The sequence below is a fragment of the Phocoena phocoena genome, chromosome 18 (assembly GCF_963924675.1).
Source record: "Phocoena phocoena chromosome 18, mPhoPho1.1, whole genome shotgun sequence".
NCBI lineage: Eukaryota > Metazoa > Chordata > Mammalia > Artiodactyla > Phocoenidae > Phocoena > Phocoena phocoena.
Window position 1 is genome coordinate 15,548,346 of NC_089236.1, and position 20,973 is coordinate 15,569,318.

The 20,973-nt window shown below is 41.2% G+C and overlaps 1 protein-coding gene across 3 annotated transcripts in view; it reads right to left on the reverse strand.

The window, feature by feature from the left end:
• Positions 1 to 9,918: 9,918 nt before the first annotated feature.
• The window catches only part of VPS36 (vacuolar protein sorting 36 homolog), a 30,810-nt gene continuing 19,755 nt past the window's right edge, over positions 9,919 to 20,973 (reverse strand). The window contains exons 7-14 of one of the 3 annotated variants that reach the window (XM_065896003.1): positions 16,736 to 16,768; positions 16,537 to 16,614; positions 15,762 to 15,896; positions 13,749 to 13,814; positions 12,022 to 12,086; positions 11,391 to 11,475; positions 10,365 to 10,441; positions 9,919 to 10,276 (exon numbers count right to left, since the gene is read on the reverse strand). In XM_065896003.1, coding sequence (XP_065752075.1) covers positions 10,183 to 10,276; positions 10,365 to 10,441; positions 11,391 to 11,475; positions 12,022 to 12,086; positions 13,749 to 13,814; positions 15,762 to 15,896; positions 16,537 to 16,614; positions 16,736 to 16,768 — 633 coding nt within the window. In that variant the 3' untranslated portion in view covers positions 9,919 to 10,182. The remainder of the gene's footprint in view (positions 10,277 to 10,364; positions 10,442 to 11,390; positions 11,476 to 12,021; positions 12,087 to 13,748; positions 13,815 to 15,761; positions 15,897 to 16,536; positions 16,615 to 16,735; positions 16,769 to 20,973) is intronic. The other 2 variants (XM_065896005.1, XM_065896006.1) reach the window with 2 other exon arrangements.

Sequence of the window (20,973 nt, forward strand, 5' to 3'; positions counted from 1 at the left end):
TGAACTCCAGGTGGTCCAGACTTCCCTTGGTTAGGGCACTCTAAAGAGAAAACAAGTAACAGCTATCATCTTTGTCAGCCTTCCAATACTTGTTGCTGCTGGCTGGCATGCATCAGGAGATGAGTGATTTCATGCAGCAATCTTCCCAGACCACCTAGGAGGGCAGGGAAGGCCTTGATGGCCTGTGGTTCAGAATGATTTGTGGGAAGAGGCACTTATTTTGATATAAACAGACTATTAGACAACAGAATAAGATGCGGGGCATTTACGAGCCAGTATTTTTCATACTTGAGTCTAGGAAACTATGGGGTACTAAACATAAACAAATATATATTTTCTTAATGTTTACACTCCCCTCCATTATGCAGTTAATCTATTTTTAATAAGTATATTTATTCCAAATATACGTATGTCACATCCCTTCGGATAAGACAGAAATTAAGGGAATTAAGAGGACTGACTGAAATAATCCAAAATTCAATGGAAAGGAAATTGGTGTGTCTCTATTAGCTTTCTTTCTGTAGGAGTTGGTTGAGCAAAGGAAATGCTGTACTTCCTCAAAGAGAAGCAGAGATAGGAAGTGTAATCATGCAGACGATTAAGGCTCCCACCCTCCCCAACAAAAAAAAAGAAAATTCAGTTTTGTTGGAATTAGGCACGGATTTGACCCAATCGTTTCCTTGAATATGAACTGGGAAACTTTACCAAAGACAGCAGGTGAGCATCATCGTATCTCCCGGGCAAGTGTGGGCACTTAAGGCAATTAAAATGCTTCCTTTTAGTCACTGCTACTCAGTAATCAAAGTAAGGAGAAACAAACTATCCCTGGCCCCCAAAAGTTGTACTGGCTTCTCCCAAATTGCTTGCTTCCCCATGACAACCATTTTTTACAGACGTTCTTAATCACAACTGATTTTGTGTTTATAACACATTTTCTTTCTTATGAAAATGACTAGTAAAACAGAATAGTGTCATAATCTATATTTAGAGCTGGATGGAAATGGAATCACAAGATAATCCAGCTACCTGAAAACAGCCTGCTTTATTTTATAAGCCATAATATGGTTTACATAATATGGATTTTTTTTAATGTTCTCAAGCTTTTGAAAATTAATGCTGATTTTTTTTTCACTAGCTCAACCACTAATTTGAAGATGTTAACAGAGAATCCCAGAATGGAATGGAATGCCGGGTAAAAAATCACTACGTTTTTGTTGTTGTTTTAAAGAAAACAGCATGCTTCTTTAATTTTTTTTAAACCTTGCTTGCTTGTTTTCTTCCAACACGTGTTCCCAATACCACAACTGGCTACTTACAATGTTTAGCTTGAGAATCATTTTGAGAAAATAGGAACTTTAGGTGTACTTTATACACATTTTTTAAAACTTCCATATAGCATTCACATCCATAAACGTTTATAGACAAATTCTAAATGTATCAGCTAGAGGGTAGGAGGAAGTTGTGAATATTCTCAGTGGCTCAGGGCACCACGCTAAGCTCAGATCCCATGTTTTTGCTGAAATCTGCTAAGATACACGCTTCTGTATCCCCTATAGTGTCTTCAGAGCTGCAGAAAAAGAAACTGAATTATGCTAAACACCATGGGACCAATGATTTATGAAAGAATAAAAGGAAAAACAAAAAGAAGCAAAGTGATCTTGTCCGTTCTGACAAACATGCGCACGCTCGAGTGTATATCTAATAGTAATATTTATTAGGAGGAAATCGCTAATTCGAAAGCGGCTCGTGTAAACGGGCTGTATTTATATATTCGGGCCAATCGGCGAATATACGCCTGGTCCCACGGGTTGGATGCTGCTTCCCCACATCTACTCAGCTTTCTCCAGGCCTGCGAGTCAAGTTTACGCTTGGAAATCTAAGGCTGCCGGTGTCCCCCAGCACAACATCTCTTAAAATGAGGACCGTTTTGCAAGGCACATATCTCATACTGCTTGCATCCCAGTAAGGATTTCTTTATGGAAAGAACCAAACCTGTTCTGAAACGCAGAGTATCCCAGAAGCTGTTCTTCAAGGGTCCCAACTATTCGGACTCAACACCCATCAATCTACGGTCAGCCTCAGACACTCGGCCACACCTGCGCCAGAAGAGCGCCGAGTTCAGGTTGAAGTCGGGACTCAGAGATGCGGAGACGACACTTTTCAACGCGTGTCCCTGGGGGCTGAGCACCAAGGAGCGAGGGAAGGGGACCGGGTGCGTGGAGAGAACGGTCCCGTCCACCAGTGCTTTCCGGCGGCGGGGAGGGTGGGGCGGAAGGGTCCCGGGAGCCGCCGGGGACCCCGCGGTGGGAGCTCCCGCCGGGTCGCTTCCGGAACGCTCTTCTTACCTCTGGGACCGACGGGCGAGGTGGCGAGGTAGGCGACTGGCCTGGGCCGCGATGAGGCAGCGTACCGAGCATCCCGCGTCCCGGGACTGCGCCCCCCGCCCCCCGCGCGCCGCTCCCGCAGCCCCGCCCGGGTCCGCCCCCGACGGCGCGAGGAGGGCGGCACCCGGCGGGCGGCGGGGGGCCTCCGGGAGCCTGCGAGGGCCGCCCCGCCCGCTCTGGGCAGCGCATCCTTCCCTGCCCGCGCCCGGCTGGCCCGCTACTGGACGGGAAACCCGGCAGGAAACGCGCGGCGGGGGAGGGCCCGCGGGGAGGGGACGCGGATGCCAGCCACGCACACCCACCGCCCGCAGGCGGGAGCCGGGTTTAAGGGCGAGCCGGCAGTCTCCGGCATTTCCGATCCATCACTTCTCCCCCCTCCGCCCCCGTGTCATTGTCTTCTGGGGGACCACAAGTCAGGCATGGAAGTGGTATAACAGGTGGGCTGTAAACTTTGTTTCCCAAATGTCACTGCAGAGGTTCAAAAGAGAACAGTTCTGGTAAAGTGCATCTTCGTTTTTCTTTCTCAGGAGCCAGAAGTGGTTATTTAATTTAACATAGTTTTAAAACTCTAATCCAGAAGTGTTAAAGTTGTGTTTTTAAAAGAATACGAGAGTATAGAGTTCCACCTTAGCAGCCGTGCTTGTTTTTGAATAGGCTGCAAAGTGCAATACAGTTTACCATTAACATACCAATGTGTGGGAACAGAAATCGTAGCACGCATTTGGTGGCCCCTGAGGAGCAGGTGATTGGAAAGAGGCCCCAGGAAACTTTGGGAGATGATGGATACATTCTGTTGGTTGGGGTGTGAATCACATGGATTTATTAGGCATTTGTCAAAACATCCAACTTAAGATCTGTGTATTTCACTGCTTGTAAATTTCACCTCAGTTTTTAACTCTTAGAAATATATCGTTTGCAGGTCCTTGAATCTATTACTTAATCTTTTAAAAGTAGCACAAGTATTCAATTATCAGAGCGATCAGAGTTTACCAGAGGTACCAAATTTGCAAAGTACCCATCTTGTCAAATAATGCTAGCAGTACTAATTAAATCCAGCCAGTTTCAAAAAAGGCTTTAAGGTATGGACTGAAAACAGTACACAACGTTAGAGTTGTGAGTTAAGTTTTATTTGGAGCAAAATGAGGACTAAAGCCCAGGATACACCTCTCAGATAGCCCTGAAGAACTGCTCCGAAGAGGTAGGGTGTGGGAGGTCAGTGTATATGTGTGTGAGAGTGTATATGTGTATATGTGTGTGAGAGGGGGATGCTGCAACCGAGCACACATTTTGGCAGGGGCTTGCTGCTAGTCACAAGAAGGATGCTGCTTGTCACCAGCCACAGATGTCTCTGTTAATGATCTTAGTGCTTTTCTGGATATAAGATGCAAGAAACTGGGCTCATAAAATCTTCTCCTGAAAATATCTAACTATCTGATACCTGTTCTGCCAGTTTTTCCAGGGCACAGAGTGCCTCATTCCTGATCTCCACCCTGAACTCCTTTCAGGGTATGTTGAAGGTCAGTGACTGCCGGGGCTAGTGACCTAATCGTTGTAGAGACAGGTGGCAAGTGACAATTTTTAGTTGGCAAAGGTCATCATCCAATTTCACGGTCAGAATTATCTAGTCCAACATCTATTACTCAAGTTAGAACGCTTTTTAAATACATGCCACAGGCCCTGCCATTTTTGGTTTTGAAAGCAAAAGCTCATTGTAAGAGTGGGAGTTAGACACAGCTGAGATTAAGTCCAGCCCTGCCTCTGTAACCTTGGGCAAATACTTAATCCCTCCTTTCCTCCACTGTAAAAGGCATCTAATAATAGTTATATTGAAGTTTTGCGGTGACTGAGTGAAACATATAGAAAGCAACTTGCTCAGTGTTGATCTTTCAGGCACACACTCTTCCTAGAAACCCAAGTGCAAGTGCCTAAATCCACGTGCAAATGCCCAGATCAATGTGCTTGGTCACTTTTTAAATAAGAGCTTTATTGAGATGCTTGGTCATTTTTTAAATAAGAGCTTTATTGAGATGCTTGGTCATTTTTGCTTTAATTAGAATACTTGCCAAACTGTATTACTGTTTACTGGACAGTTAAGATAGTTTAATCCTTTCTAAAAGAAGGCAAAACCCTCTTGCACTGTTGATGGGAATGTAAACTGATACAGCCACTATGGAGAACAGTATGGAGGTCCCTTAAAAAACTAAAAATAGAACTACCATGTGACCCAGCAATCCCACTACTGGGCATACACCCTGAGAAAACCATAATTCAAAAAGAGTCATGTACCACAATGCTCATTGCAGCTCTATTTACAATAGCCAGGACATGGAAGCAACCTAAGTGTCCACTGACAGATGAATGGATAAAGAAGATGTGGCACATATATACAATGGAATATTACTCGGCCATAAAAAGAAACGAAATTGAGTTGTAGTCAGGTGGATGGACCTAGAGTCTGTCATACAGAGTGAAGTCAGAAAGAGAAAAACAAATACCGTATGCTAACACATATATATGGAATCTAAAAAAAAATAAAAGTGGGGCTTCCCTGGTGGCGCAGTCGTTGAGAGTCTGCCTGCTAATGCAGGGGACACGGGTTCGAGCCCTGGTCTGGGAAGATCCCACATACCACGGAGCAACTAGGCCTGTGAGCCACAACTGCTGAGCCTGCGCGTCTGGAGCCTGTGCTCCGCAACAAGAGAGGCCGCGATAGTGAAAGGCCTGCGCACCGCGATGAAGAGTGCCCCCCGCTTGCCACAACTAGAGAAAGCCCTCACACAGAAACGAAGACCCAACACAGTAAAAATAAATAAATTAATTAATAAACTCCTACCCCCAACATCTTCTTTAAAATAAATAAATAAATAAATAATAAATAAAAGTGGTTCTGAAGAACCTAGGGGCAGGACAGGAATAAAGACGCAGACGTAGAGAATGGACTTGAGGACACGGGGAGGGGGAAGGGTAAGCTGAGATGAAGTGAGAGAGTGGCACTGACATATATACACGCGACCAAATGTAAAATAGATGGCTAGTGGGAAGCAGCTGCATAGCACAGAGAGATCAGCTCTGTGCTTTCTGTCCACCTAGAGGGGTGGGAGGGAGACGCAAGAGGGAGGGGGATATGGGGATATATGTATATGTATAGCTGATTCACTTTGTTATACAGCAGTAACTAACACAACAATGTAACGCAATTATACTCCAATAAAGATGTTTAAAAAAACATTTTTAAATAAAATAAAAGAAGGCAACATAGATGTGAAGAAAAAAGCTTTCAAAAGAACAGTGGTACTGTCTTGGCTGTATTGAACTAAAACAAGCTGGCTGACAAGATATCTTGAGTTCTTTTTCTGAGTGAGCGACTGGTCTAAGGATCTTTTGCAAATTGTGTAAAATGTATCCAACTATATCAATACACCCTTTAAATAAATGGGGAAATGTTTTTCCCCCTAGATAATACTCTGAGAGACAAGCTTTAACTGACTCGTGGTTATCGGAACACAGGGAAGAACACGAATGACTCAATTTTCACACTGTGATAACAAGATCTTACATGTGTGTTAACCTGACTTTTCTGGAGTGCTTCCCACATCATGGATATGGCCCATGCATGGAATCTGAATTAAGACAGTGTATCTCAGACAGGCTGAGCCCGGACAAGTCTGGATAAGAAGCCTTTAGGGAAGAGGGTAAAGGAAACAGACTTAGGTTTCAGACTCAACTCGTGACACATTATAATTCAAAAACCACTCGATTTAGTTAATGCTTAACTAGGAATCTACCATGTACAATCACTGACCTAGGCCAGTGGGAACTCCAAAGAAGTGTTATATGATATTCCTTGAACTTAAAGAAACCCAATTTCTCTTGTTTTCTTACGGCATTAAGATAACAATTAGAGAACATGGCAAAAGACAGTCAAGTATATGGGAGAGACAATAACTCTTAATGGAGTTGAGGAATAGCAGAGTTGTGTACTGGAAACAGATTTTTCCAGAACAGGTGGGATTGAGCAAAGTTTGGTTTTGATTATTGGGGGTGGGGGTGGGTGGATGGGAGGAAATAACAAAGGGAAGTCTGGACAAGGACAATGTGCCCCAGGTGCAGGAAGGGACAGACCTCCTGTTGCTCTCTGACCCAATGCCTGCCCCTGACCATCTCTGGGTTCTTGTGAAACTAGTGCACCAGCTTCTCCTCTCCCATGAGGCCTTCCCAGACCCTCCTCCGTCAGAACTGAAGACCTCTTCCTCTGTCCTCCAAGCACGGTACCTGTGCCCCTTCCACGGCACACACTTCGTCTCATCATTAGCTAAGGTCGCTATGTGTCTATTTCCCAACGAGGCCATCCTCTTAAAGGCAGGGGCCGCATCTTATTCACTTCTGTATCCCCCAGTGGCCCTGTTCCTCACACAAAGTCGACAGGTATTCAAAAACGTTTCTTTGTATTGAATTGAATGGGAGATAAAGTGGGGTAAAGTGAAGCCAAATGATAAATAGGCATACACGTTGGAGGTCATTCATTCGGTAGACATTTATTGAATGCTTACTGTGTGCCAGGCCTCGCTCTAGGCTCTGAGGACACATCCATGAACAAAACAGATAAAAATCTCTGCCCCTGTGGAGCTTACACTTACGATCTATCATAAGGGATGGGATTAGCAATACATTTACATAAATTCAACCATACCTATCAGCAAAGTGAAAAAAAGAAACATTTAAATAGTTTTAATTATTGGTACTACAAAAGTCTACTGTTGATATGTAGTTTTTTATTATATATTTACTTACTATATTCATAAAATATTCATACCCATGTATCACCCTACAGGCATTCGAATTGTAAGATTATAGAGAGATTTTCAAGGATCATTTTGAGCATGCTCGATTCCATCCATAGCACAGCCCTGAAAACCCACCCACCTTCTGAGCTGTGACTCTGTCGTACCACAATGGAAACTCGGAGACTCTTGGGCAAAGGAGAACCATTTTAAGTATTTGAGCATGAGAATGATGGCATGACAAATGCTGGTCGGTTTAGTCTGGTAACAGGGAAGAAGAGACAGTACACTCACACAAATACACACAGTCAGTCGACAGTGGAATTCACGTCACGAATTAAAAGTAAAACGTTTGTGAGCCATTTCCCATTCTTTTAAAACGACTAAAATAGTAGGAGCTTGAGGTCATAAATGTTTATAATGAACTCTTGATTATAAAATCTAAAAGAAAAAAATCTTAACACATGGGCTTATTCTGACTAAAGGGTTATCATTTTCATATATTTTCCAAAGAGTATTTAAAAAGAACACCAAGTTTAGAAAAACTCATTTTAAAATTTTGCGATAATTGCAAAATGACTGGTATATATTAATACCAATCATTTAACCCTGAAAACATTCTTCACTTGTACAGTGTAAAAAAATTTTTGACAGTCTGTGGCTAGAAATATTCTATTACCATAAAGCTACAAACAGATTTATGCTCCTAAGAGCAAAGTTAGAAAAGCAAAAATAACATTATAATAGTGATAAGCACCAAGACAGAACTTTTTTGCACTTAGGGCCTGATTGGTTGTATTTAAACATAACCTCTACCAACGAAGGACCAAAATGACACCTTATTTGGCAAAAACAAGGAAAAAAAGAAAAAAGGATAAAAATATACATACAGAGGTCTGGAAACTGAAGAACGCCCACTTTAAAACAATAAAATCGTCCATACCTGTTTTTTAACTAATGTGACATTTGCAAAATATATCCATGTCACTTTTCTTCCTCTTTAGTTCACTTTATACAATTCAGACTGCTCCATTTTCGTTCATGTGTTGTCACACTAGTGTAAATAAATATTCTGAATTATAGGAGTTTGCTGTAATGAATCCAGACCATTAGAGCCAGACCCAGTAGCTCAAACAATCTTAGCTGCAACTCATTCCAACTAGTGAAACAGATTATTTATCTGTGTAGTTTTAAAAAGCCTTAGACAGATGAGATATCGTGTGTATGACATATCGTGTGTGTGTGTGTGTGTGTGTGTGTGTGTGTGTGTGTGTATGCATACAAGTTTGCCAGGGCAGTGTGAGAGTGAGTGCATCCCAGAGAGAAGAGTGATATACAAACAACCGTAACAATGGCCCGAAAGGCTTAGGTAGCCAGACACTGAATTTCCCCCCAAACAAACCTGAGGCTGAGCGATGGGGGAATTAAGGGATCTGTCAACACAACGTGGAATCAGTGACAGGTTCGGAAAACAAAGACTAAGGCGGGATGCCTCGGCCACAACATTCCCATGACACCGGAGGATGCAGAGCAGTGACAGGGATCAGGGACTGACTCTCGCTGCACTGGGAGGGATTCCCTGGGTTCGCAGCTGAGGATCCCTGGACCTTCCCCAAAGGGCACTTGCAGAGGCCCCAGCACTGGCCTTCCACCTCTCTCAGCGAGGACATCTCAGGGGTCCCAGGGTCTGAGCTTGGGTATCCCCACCTCCCGGTCTTAAAGGTTCTCTCAATACAGATACTATCCCTTCTAGATGCTTGGCCAAAACCCATCACTACCTTCCACTGCCAATTCAGTCTTAGAAAGGGGTTCTCCTTCTGTCCCTTTGGGGTCCCTGAGTTTGAGGTAATGCCAACATACCGTATGTTACGTAGCAGTAACAAAGTCAGGCAGTCCACTGGAAAACTCAAGCAATCTAGATTCAATATATTAGCCGGTTTTTGTTATCTCAGTAATACTTTTTAGTGAGACAGTTTCTCCACACAACTTAGAATGTGTGGGGTAAAGGAAAACAATATTGCTAGAATATGATAGAAAGATTTTAAAAGTTCAGCATTGAAACTCCTTCTTTAGGGAAGGAAAAGGAGACATATTATGTTCCCACTCTCTATTTTCCATCCTTGGCTTTGAGGTACAAGAGCACCAAGGTTCCTGTAAAGCGAGTTAAAGGTCCTGCCGGGCCCTCTACCCACACAACAATCCTAGGGAAATCCTGAACCGTCTACTTTCCAAATCTGTAACCATATCTCTAGGCATGTCTATACAGCTCGTTCATTCACTTTCAAAATCTACAGCATTTTTGAAACAAAATGACATAGTTGCATTCTTTAAATGCCAGCCATGAAATCATCACTTAAAAAAAAAGAAACTCGTCAGATTATGTATACGTAAGTCAAATAAAATTCTCTCTTTTTTTTAAGGTGCTTTATTTGGTCTGCTGAAGACATGCCTATGGCTGCTTCTAAAAGCCCTTAGGAAGAGCCTCAGACGATATCCTGCAGTTGGATATTCTGCTCCAATGTCATCAGGTTCTTAAACTACACTGTAGGTATAAATTGTTTCATGAAAACCCCCCAAAATGTGCACGCCAAATGCAGAGAAAAACCTCGTTTATAATTCAGGTGAATTTTCGTCACACCAAAATAATGATCTAACCTGTCCAAACATGCAACTTCTCTCTTTCTTCCCCCATGAACTAAATTCTCTTCTTTCAAAAATGGTCACATTTGAAGATCAAGTTAAAATCCACCATATTTCAAGTTAAACTCGGAGGGTTTCTATACAACTGTAGCATGATTTCGAATTCATATTGGCATTCATCTTTCTATATTTTCCTATATTTATCCTAAAGAAACTTCCTGGATCATAATATTTAGGGAGAAATTAAAAGGCTTTTATATTATACTGTGAAGTTCCAGTAAATTCTCGGTTTATCAGGGTTTACCCTTAGCTCCATGTCATACAACCTCTACATGATGCAAGTATCCCGGGAACAAGTTATTTCAAATACAAAACTCTTAGCTCTGTGTCATAAATAAATTTGGGTAAAACCGCAAGCCTTCCACTGAGTCATCTCGGCAAAGATGGCCCATCTTCTCGGCAAGAAGCAACCTAGGAGTCAAGGGATAAAAACACCATCATCCACCCATTCAGAAACACAAATGATTAGTTGTAAGTGACGAGCAAAGCCCTTGCTTACCTTTCTTTAGCTAGGAGGACAGACATTCCCACAAGCTTAGCAAACTCTTCTGATGTTAGAGATCCCTTTTCTGAAACCTAACAGAAACACACAGCAGGAAAAAATGTGATCATTTAGGCCACCTAGGTACTAACCTGGGGGTACTATCTACCAGTATACTTGGGAAATAATTTACTGAATTTTCTACTAAACGCCAAAGACTGTTCACTCTAGAACTAAATCTTCTTCACTAATGCTTAAGTCTACAAAAGTTGAAGAACCCAGAACAAACACGGTGAAGGCTAAAACATCATGAAACCTTATATAATATAAAAAAGGCAATATACTAATGCCTAAAAAGAACTATTCCACAGTCTGAAAAGGAACATATAACAAACTCTAACTGAGTGCATAGTACATGCGCCACTGAAGGACTGTTATACATAGGATTCGTTTTAAATATGTGATAGAAGTATCTATAGCCTTGGGACTTTCATCGAGTTTAAAATAAGAAGTATAATAACTGCGAGTTATTCAAATTATACAGGCTCACCACAGAAGCTATGAGGCGATAATATTTCAAGGATCCTAACGAGTAACAGCAGTTTGCCCAGTAAAACCCATCTAAACTACACTTGCTTTCCATATATTTTGAAGCAATTCTTTCACAAAACAATTTGTAGGGTAATGCAGCTTATGTGGGTAATACTGAAAGAAAAACTTCAATCATGGGTAACACTGATTTACAAAGTCAAAACATATTTTCAAGACTGAGTTTCAAACAGAAAGAGAGCAAGCACCTCACTCATTCTAACTCCCCTTACTCACAAGATGTTATGAGTGTTGGCAAGTTTCAAGGAGCTTTCAAAGTATAAATGTGATGAATAGTTATTCGTTGTTAATGAGAAACCATTTTCAATTGGGTCTGTGAATATTACTTGTCAGTAAAGTTGAATTTAAAAGGAAATCCTGTTTCTCAAGTTGCTAAGCATTGGGGTCTTCTGTGGCAAGGTCTAACAACGGAGGGAGGAAACCGGGTCCCCATACCGTCTCCAAGGCTGAGGCCACTGTTTCCTCCTCCTTGTGGGACTGAAGTTCAATTACCATGACGCCGCTGTCAAACACACGGAGCCTAAAAATCACAGACGGGAGGACAAAGCCGTGAATATCTGGGATCTCGGGCCCCTGAGAAAGTGCAAATATTTTTTACTTTCATTTATGCCAGGACTGAGGGCAATATTAACACAAAAGAACATTTCAAATACAATGACCACGGGTAACTAAGGCCTAATTAAAAAGCTCATGAATAAACAGTTAATGAAGTTCTGAACTATAATCTACATGCTAAATAAACTATGCCTGTCTACTTTTTGTTAAGGGCAGAGGGACTGGTCACTGTGACCGCACGGGAGGAGCCCACGTTCTCACCTCCTGCCCCAGCGGCAAGAGGCCGACTACCAGCCCCTGAGGTCCCGCACAGCCCTGATAAGGATGGAAGCCGGGTTGACAGAGGTGTCCGTGGTGCCGGGTGAATTCTGCCCAAGTGTGATATAAACTTCAAGAGGGGCAATATATATGCTGGTTCACCACGCAGGATGGCAGACCTGCAGGGCTGTCCTGTCTACTCAGGGTGGAATCATGCCTATAGCTGGCAAACTTCCTGCAGAGGTTCTTTTACCTGAGAGGTAATTTCAGCTCTTCCAGCATCTTGCACGCATTCACTAAATCTTCTGGTGAGAGCAACTGGTGGGGAAAAAAAATCCAGTTTACACTGCAAATTAAGAGTGATGCTATATAATTATAACGACCACTAAAACAGAAGAGGATAGTGTAAAATTATCACGTAGCAAGGATTTTAGGTGGCTTAGTCACCACCAGGCAAATAGGATTAACAAAGAAGCAAAAGACTTCTTTTCATTAAAGCAGTACTATCCATAGAAATATAATACAAGTCATGTACGTAATTTAAAATCTTCTAGTAGCCACATTAAAAGAAAATAAACAGGCGAAATTCATTTTAATACATATATTTTATTCAACCTAATAGATGCAAAAGTTCACCATATAATTGATATAAAAAATCATTAATGAGCTAATTAACACTTCTTTATTCTGTACTAAGTCTTCTAAATCCCGTGTGTAATTTATGCTCACTGCACATCTCAATTTGGACTAACTACATTTCAAGTTCACAGTCATCACATGTAGCTAGGTAGAGGCTACCCTTCCAGACCACGTGGGCTTGAAGAATCGGTCCTGCGTGGTGGTGACCAGCACAGGTGTCAGTCACACAGAATGGTTCTGGAGCCAGCCCAGCCTGGGTCCCAGTCCCTGTTTAAAACACTGTCTCCAAGTGCAGCTGTGGTCAAGTTACTTAATCTTTCTAAGCCTTAATGTCCTCATCCCCTAATCATCCCCTAAATGGGGACAGTAAAAGTAGCTACCTCACTGAGTTACTGGGAGGATAAATGGATAACACGTGCAGAGTGATGGTACGTATCCACTGGTGGCGGTTATGATGACCGTTCAAATAAAAATGCAGAACAGAGGCTTAACCCGTGAGACCGGGGTGAGCGCTGGAGAGATGTGTGTGAGTTGTCTGCGTGGAGGTGACTGCTGACACCACAAAACTGTGTTCTACTTCAAGGGCACAGAGAGTGCACAGACAGACCCTTGGAGGCCAAAGACAGCTAGCTGGGTGTTGAACAGGCAGTGAGAGCTGAAGTATAGCCACTGCTGATTCTGAGCCAAAGAGGCAGGGCGGCTTTCTTTCTGTATCACCTACAGGCAACCTGAGTCCAACCAGGTTCACTCAAAACAGTTAACTATCACAGAGAAAGGGCATCAGGCACAATCTTGTTCATCGCAATACAAACACAGACTCTCAGAGCTTTAGGGTATCATTCGGTCCAAACCCTATTTTATTTTATTTTATTTTTTTTATTTATTTATTTTTTTGCGGTACGCGGGTCCCTGACCACTGCAGCCCCTCCCGCTGCGGAGCACAGGCTCCAGACGCGCAATCCCAGCGGCCACAGCCCACGGGCCCAGCCACTCCGCGGCACGCGGGATCCTCCCGGACCGGGGCACGAACCCGCGCCCCCCACATCGGCAGGCGGACCCCCAACCACTGCGCCACCAGGGAAGCTGCAAACCCTATTTTAAAGGTAAGAAAACCCCTGAGCTCCAGAGAGGTTAAGGAAGCTACTCAAGGGCATTCAGCAAAACCAGGAACAGAATTTATCTCCTAGATCCCAGGGCAGTATTCTTTTCACTGCGCCACACTGCTTCTCAAAATAGTTTTGATATTCACAACCCTTCCTCAAATTGTATTCACTGTAGGGGAATTTGTATTGTAACGAGTCTATATTTAGCTAAAAGAATATCTAAATATTCTATTCTTACTTCCATTCCTCGAGCTCGGTTTACTAAACAGTACACCTCCGTGAGTGACATTATTCCCCCTCGTTCCTGTTAAAATATAAAATAAAAAGCATTATAATTAGGACCAGTTAGCATTTCTTAACAGAAATCATAATCAGAGTGAAATCAGAAATCATAAAATCTCTTAAGAAGCTTTTGAAAACTACTTACACACAGGGAACCAATTCAGATACCACGAGGCACTTCAAATTCCATATTTGGACTTTACTGTCATTATTACTTTTAACATTTACTTAAATGAAAAGAGGGGTTGTACACCATGTTTCAGTGTATTTATTTATTTTTATAAAGTTATTTATTTATCTTTTTTTTTTTTGCGGAACGCGGGCCTCTCACTGTTGTGGCCTCTCCCGTTGCGGAGCACAGGCTCGGGACGCGCAGGCTCAGCGGCCATGGCTCACGGGCCCAGCCGCTCTGCGGCATGTGGGATCTTCCCGGACCGGGGCACGAACCCGTGTCCCCTGCATCGGCAGGCAGACTCTCAACCACTGCGCCACCAGGGAAGCCCTATTTATCTTTTTTTTTTTTCTTTTTGCCTGCATTGGGTCTTCGTTTCTGCACACAGGCTTTCTCTAGTGAGAAAGTATCTAGTGAGAAGTATCTAGTGAAAGTGTCTAGTGTAGAAAGTGTCTTCTCTAGTGAGAAGGTGTTCGGGCTTCTCATTGCGGTGGCTTCTCTTGTGGAGCACGGGCTCTAGGAGCACAGGCGTCAGTAGTTGTGGCACGTGGGCTCAGTAGTTGTGGCTCATGGGCTTAGCTGCTCCATGGCATGTGGGATCTTCCCAGACCAGGGCTCCAACCTGTGTCCCCTGCATTAGCAGGTGGATTCTTAACCACTGCACCACCAGGGAAATCCCTTCAAAAAGTGTATCTAAATGCTTTAAGTTATTCCATCTAATAACTGAAGAAATTATAGAATTAAATAATAATATCACCATTATTATCAACCCCTAATGAAGTAACAGATCTAGATAATGATTGTCAGTGGCTGTTAACATCACAAAAAAAAGACAATCAGATATTATGTACCTCCTGATGGAAATGCTCAACACCCTCTATAAGATATTCTTGTCAGAAAAAAAAAAAAGAAAGAACTTCTAGATATAACTACCAGTTTACAGGGACTACACAGGACAGGGAGGCATGGTGACTTACAAATTAGCAAAATCCATACTCTGAGACACTCTATAAGACAAACTACTAGTTTCTTCAGTAAATAAAAATTTACTGTAATGGGAGATTTATTACATGGGAGAAGGGAAAACCCATAGAATTTAAAAAGCAAAAACACTTGAGAGAGAAATCAAACATTTGCAGTGTATCCTGGTTTGAACAAATCAACTATAAGAGAAAATGTGAACACTAGCTAGGTATCTGATAATATTAAAAAATTATTTTCTAACTTTTACATGTGAAAGGGGATTATAATTACATTTAAAGGTGTCTTTATCACTATAATTACATACTGAAATGTTTACAGATAAAGTGATGTGATGTCTGGGATTTCCTTTAAAACAACTTTAAGTGGAGGCTGGCTTACAGAAGAAGCTGGATGATGGGCACATAGGGATTCATTACACTATTCTATTTTGTCATATGTTTGAAATATTTCTTAATACAAATGTTTTAATAAAGCTTTGATTGCCTGAATAATGACTAGAAGATGAAACTGTATTATGAAATTATTAATAGTACACAATATATGAAAATATATACAGATTATATATTTCCTTTTGAAAACAAGAGATAAGAAATAATTACATCAAATAGATTTAGATATCTGAAATGGAAATTAAAAACAATTTAGAAAATTACTGACAAAGAATCAATGAACTAGTTTAATATTACCAAAAGGAAAAATAACATGTTGGTTGAATAGTAACCATATCGTGAACGGAGTTATGCTCTTAAGATTTCTGATGGCACAGAAATAATTGAACACAATTTAAAGAGACCGTTTAGGTTTTGTTTTTACCTCCAAAGGTGCCTGCAATATTCCAGCCAGCTGTTTGGCCAGCTGCATGTGGTACTGTGTGCCCGAGCCGTACGTCTCCCTGGTAACCGGGTTAGCTATTCCCATGCTCAGCAAATAGGATTTAAACCTGATGGTCTATAATGAGAGGAGAAAATGCACAAAAAGACTATGCAGAATAAGTCTCTCCACCCAACGTATAAAATCCTTCCATCAGACATTCAGTTCTACTCCATTATTTCTATATCTACCCGTCTCTTCTACTGTGTTTCTATGCTGTGAACTATGTAAGAGTGGATTTCTAGTACTTCCCTGCATAAATCTACGTATTATTCTTCCTTCTCCTGTCTTAGTATCTTATACTCCATTTTCCCCCCAATTTTGGTGGCAGAGGAGACTTAGATGACAACTATGCTCTGTTTAATGCCAACCAAGTGATACAACCAAAAACTTCGAAAGGAAAATGGCTGTGACCAGACTGTAAACAAATTTAATAAAACATATCAAAATTATGGACATGTCTAAAACAATCACTTCTTACACATTTCAATACCTCTGTTTTCTACACTCCAGGAAAAGGTACTGAAATATCCTTTAATCCTGCTAGAACTAACAAAGTTTTTATGGTTGATTTTTAATTTAGTACTTTCATATATCTTCAAGTCCTAAAAGAAATCAAACACTACATTAAGAAAGCAAGCTGGTAAACCACCAAAACGTCCATGCATTATTTGTGAAATTTAGTTTCTAATGCCTTAAAAAAACAATCTATTTTTACCTCATCTTCTGTGATGTCACCTTGCTTGTCTTTAATCTTATTAGCAATGGATTTTGATAACTCCACCATTTCCTTAGCCTGTCAAGAGAACAGTAAAAGATTGAAAAGAAGTAATGTCCCCAAAGTGTCTGCTAACAAAATGTATTTTCAAAAGTGTATCATAATTGGTATGAATTTAATAGATATAAATGACATATACCTTGACCATTAGCTTGCTGAGATCTTCAAAGGCCTAAAATGAGAAATGAGCTTTTATTGGAATCTGTGTAAAGAATTTAGATGTTTTAAAGCAATGAAGCACTCTATCTTCTCCCCTATGAAAAAAACGTATGAAATTTTCTTACAAATATCCATTTATTTATATGAATATTTATACAAGTGCTAAATCTACCTTATTTTGGGAATAAACCATCAAATTTCCAAAACAACCTGCAAAAAACAATTTTTCAGATTTTCAAAGAGGAAACAGTTATTGATTAAACAAATAAAAGATGACATAAGTAATAGTTCAGAAGATATTATTTACTGTTCTTTGACACAAGTAAGAAAATTTGTCACTGGTTTTTCCCAAAACCATTTCTAGACAGGAGCTCAAGAATCAAAGGTGTTGTAAAGCTTTCCTGGCTGAAAATGGTAACATGCAGCTGCAGGAATACTTCTTTGGGCCCAACCCTTTTGGCTTTAATAGCAGGTGTGATTTAACTGAAACCATAAACCTCAGCCTCTGAATATTACATAGATTATACTCGTAGCCTTGACTAGAGTGGCTATCACAAAAGAAAAACATGCCACCAAAACATATCTAAATAAAACCCATCAATTGTTCAATTTACTACAATGAATATCCACTTCAAAGGCCTCTTCAAACTTAGACATATTTATAATTCACGTATTTCAAATTACCAAAAGTATACTTCCAGTGCAGAATATCACCTGATATCCACAGATGTTATTTTTAAAAACCAATTAAGCAGCTTATCATTAATTGAAAACTCAATCCATACAGAACAGTGGTTAACAGGTTCTGACGGGCTGGTGCCCATCTTAATTCCACGCAGGAAAGTATCCCCCATCTGCAAAAGGATTTTGCTAAAAGAATAGAGTGTTGTGTACAATTCTTATGGCCGACTCACTGGGCTACTACCGAAAACAAAGGGGAACACACCTAACAGGAATTTCCTTAGATAAACAAAAGACTTAAACACTGGATTCTTATCAGCAACAGCCAGCAGATGCAGGAAACCTTTTGTGGGAAACTCTGGGCACCAGCTCTGAAACTAAGGCAATTCTAACATTCAAATGGAGGGCAAATCACACACCAACCTCATTTTCAAAACTAAAACGCAGACACTTTACATGCTTAGATTTTTACTTTGCATGTACAAACTGTTACTAGATTTCTTCTACCTACGTGTAAAGAAAACTAGTAAGGCAACACTTTTAAATTTTATATGGCAAATCACTTTATTTACTATATTATATTTTCATAGAAGAAGTTTGCTAAAAATAATAGTCTACATAGAATACATATATTAGCCCTTACTTCTTATAGCCCATAAACAATAAATACAAATATTTTAGTACCTTGGAAGAAGTACCTATAAAACATTTTAAGTAATTATAAAACACAAACAAAAGCTTCCTCACTTCTATTTCTATTATTATTCTAAAATTTGGTATTAGCCAACTATCCAAAAAATGGGTGGAGAAACTACCCACAGGGCTTCCCTGGTGGTGCAGTGGTTTAGAGTCCGCCTGCCGATGCAGGGGACACGGGTTCGTGCCCCGGTCTGGGAAGATCCCACATGCTGCGGAGCGGCCAGGCCCGTAAGCCATGGCCGCTGAGCCTGCACTTCCGGAGGCTGTGCTCCGCAACGGGAGAGGCAACAGTGAGAGACCCGCATACCGAAAAAAAAAAAAAAAAAAGCTACCCACAAAAAAATTAAAGCAATATATGTACAAATGCAAAACAGACGCATGTGCCCATCCTATTATTTTATCTGCCAGTTTATAGAACCTTCTATCCCTCTATCTCATTCATAGTCAAATTTCCACTCCACGTTTGAAAGAAAACGGCATCTGCTTTAAAACCATGGGATACTCTCCTAAGCCAATTTATAGCATTTTTTTCTTACTGACTTTCAGTCATTACTTTGGTGATTAGCTTCGGTAACTGTTATTACATTCTTGAATTTTCTGTTTCAATATTCTTCATTCTGTACTTTGCATATTCCGTTCCCTCTATCTGGATCCTCTTATCCCTACTGGTCATCTGCTAGTGCCTGCTCAACTTTCAGGCCCTGACCTCCGTTACTTCTGCTCACAAGCCCTCCCTGACCCCATCAGAAGTCAGGGGCCATGCTTTGTGTTCCTGTTGCAGCCACTATTTTCTCCTAACGTGGCATTTCTCACCATGTAGAGAGCGCCTACTTGCCTGTCTGTCTGGCGCACTACAACAAATCCAAAACATCTGATGCAGGGCTCACACAGAGAGCAAGGACCATCTGCTGAATAAATCAATGACCTGCACGAGAGCCCAATGCTTGTGTACACTCCTTTGACCTATGCAACTCCATGAAAATTACACTGAAACAGAATAACATTTCATAAGTTAAGAAAAACGTTATTTTGAACACCAAGTTAGTATGGCAACATTCAGAAAAAGAAACACTAATAATGCAAAATTAGCTCACTGCTCCATGCCATCTCCAAAAGTGTCACACAGAAGGATGACTACAAAAGTCACTGAAAGAGGACAGTGCCTTCTGGGTGGCAGTGAGTGGCCGTGACGTAGCAGACCACACTCATCTGCTATTCAGGAAACCTGAGTTCTCATAACCCCGGCTCCATATCTAGTCACGAGCCCTGAGATGATTCCTTTTCTGCATAGTTAGAACCCCTCTACGCTAAGATGCTGGAATTCTACAGGAATAGAGGATTCTGGGAAGGTGGTGGCTATGGCAGCACAGGTTTTGAATCTCTCCAAATCCCGACATAAAAATGGGGCAACTAGATCTCAAGACCAAAACCCCACGGGCCGCATATACTAAAAAACTAAGTGACAAGACAGCCACAAAAACCCCAAGGTACAAGCAAGTGGGGACAAACCAGCAAGGGCCACAAGACCTGCATGATATCAGCACTGAGGCAGGAAAAAGAAAAGGGAGGCAACAGGGCAACTGACAGGTCTGAGAAGAAGAGCCCCTGAAAGAACCCACAGGAGTCCCTTGAAGGCAGACGGGCCAACTTGAGGACAGTAACTAAAACAGGTAGGGCTTTGCCCACTTCAACAGGAAGTGGGTACAAGGGGTCCTCAGGAAGGGCCTGTAAACAGCCCTTGAAAGTGAACCTCCTGGCTTCCCTTCCAGGACAGGAGCCAACGCTGGGGAGAAGCTACTGAGACAGGAATCGGCAACTGAGCAAGGTAGAGATAACAGAGGAAGGGGACAAGGTCCAGCTGAAAACAGGGGATGGGGACGGGGTCAGGAAATCACAGACAGCAAGCCACCTCCCTTTTTCACGCTGCATGCGCACAGCAGAAGAGTGAGCTTGTGGAATGAGAAGAGCCGCCCTGAACTAGGCCTTCCTCTGGAACTTCAAGAAAACCAATTTCACACGAAAATTAGCAAGAGCAATTATCAAGGTCAAATCCCACACAAAGTTATTACAAGAAAAAAGAAAATCAAGAGCAGAATAACATTATAGATAATGAAAGCACACCAGAAGGACATGTTCATAGATCACATCAAAAGTTTACCTTTTATTTCAAAATGAGCTAATAGGTGTTAATGAGAGAAGCTGTGAAAGGGCAATATAAATCAGAAATGAGGTGACAGGACTCAGGAAAGAATTTTTTAAATCATTTCTGAAAGAAAGACTATACTAGACAAACACAAGAGGAATAAACACAACAGATAATATCTTAAGAGAGACAACAGATGAAGAAGGAAATTTTTCTAAAATAAAAAAGAAACGAAGGAAAAGATAAAAAGGGTTTGAAAGAAAGTCACAAAGAGTGAAGACAGGCCGTAAAGCTGCAACATACAGCTAATAGGAGTCTCAGAAGAAAAAAAAAAAATCTAAGCAATTATTGAAATTTAGAGAAAAACTCCCCTGAAATTAAAAGAAAACATGTCTGAAACCAAATACTGAAAGCATACTGCGTACCCGAGAATAACAATCCAGAATGACTAACACATAGACAGTCTAGAAAAATTATTTTACAAAGCTTTATTTAAAAAAAAACAAAATCCTTTGGGCATCTAAGAAAAACAGCAAGTGACTTTAGAGAAGGAAGAAAATTAGGTTGTCATCACTCTGGCAGCAACACTTCATGCCAGACAAAAAACTGAAAGTCACATATGGAAGGCACTCAGGAAAGAAAATGTGAGCCAGGGATTACAAATCCAGCCAAACTGACCTTCCTGTGTAAGGAAT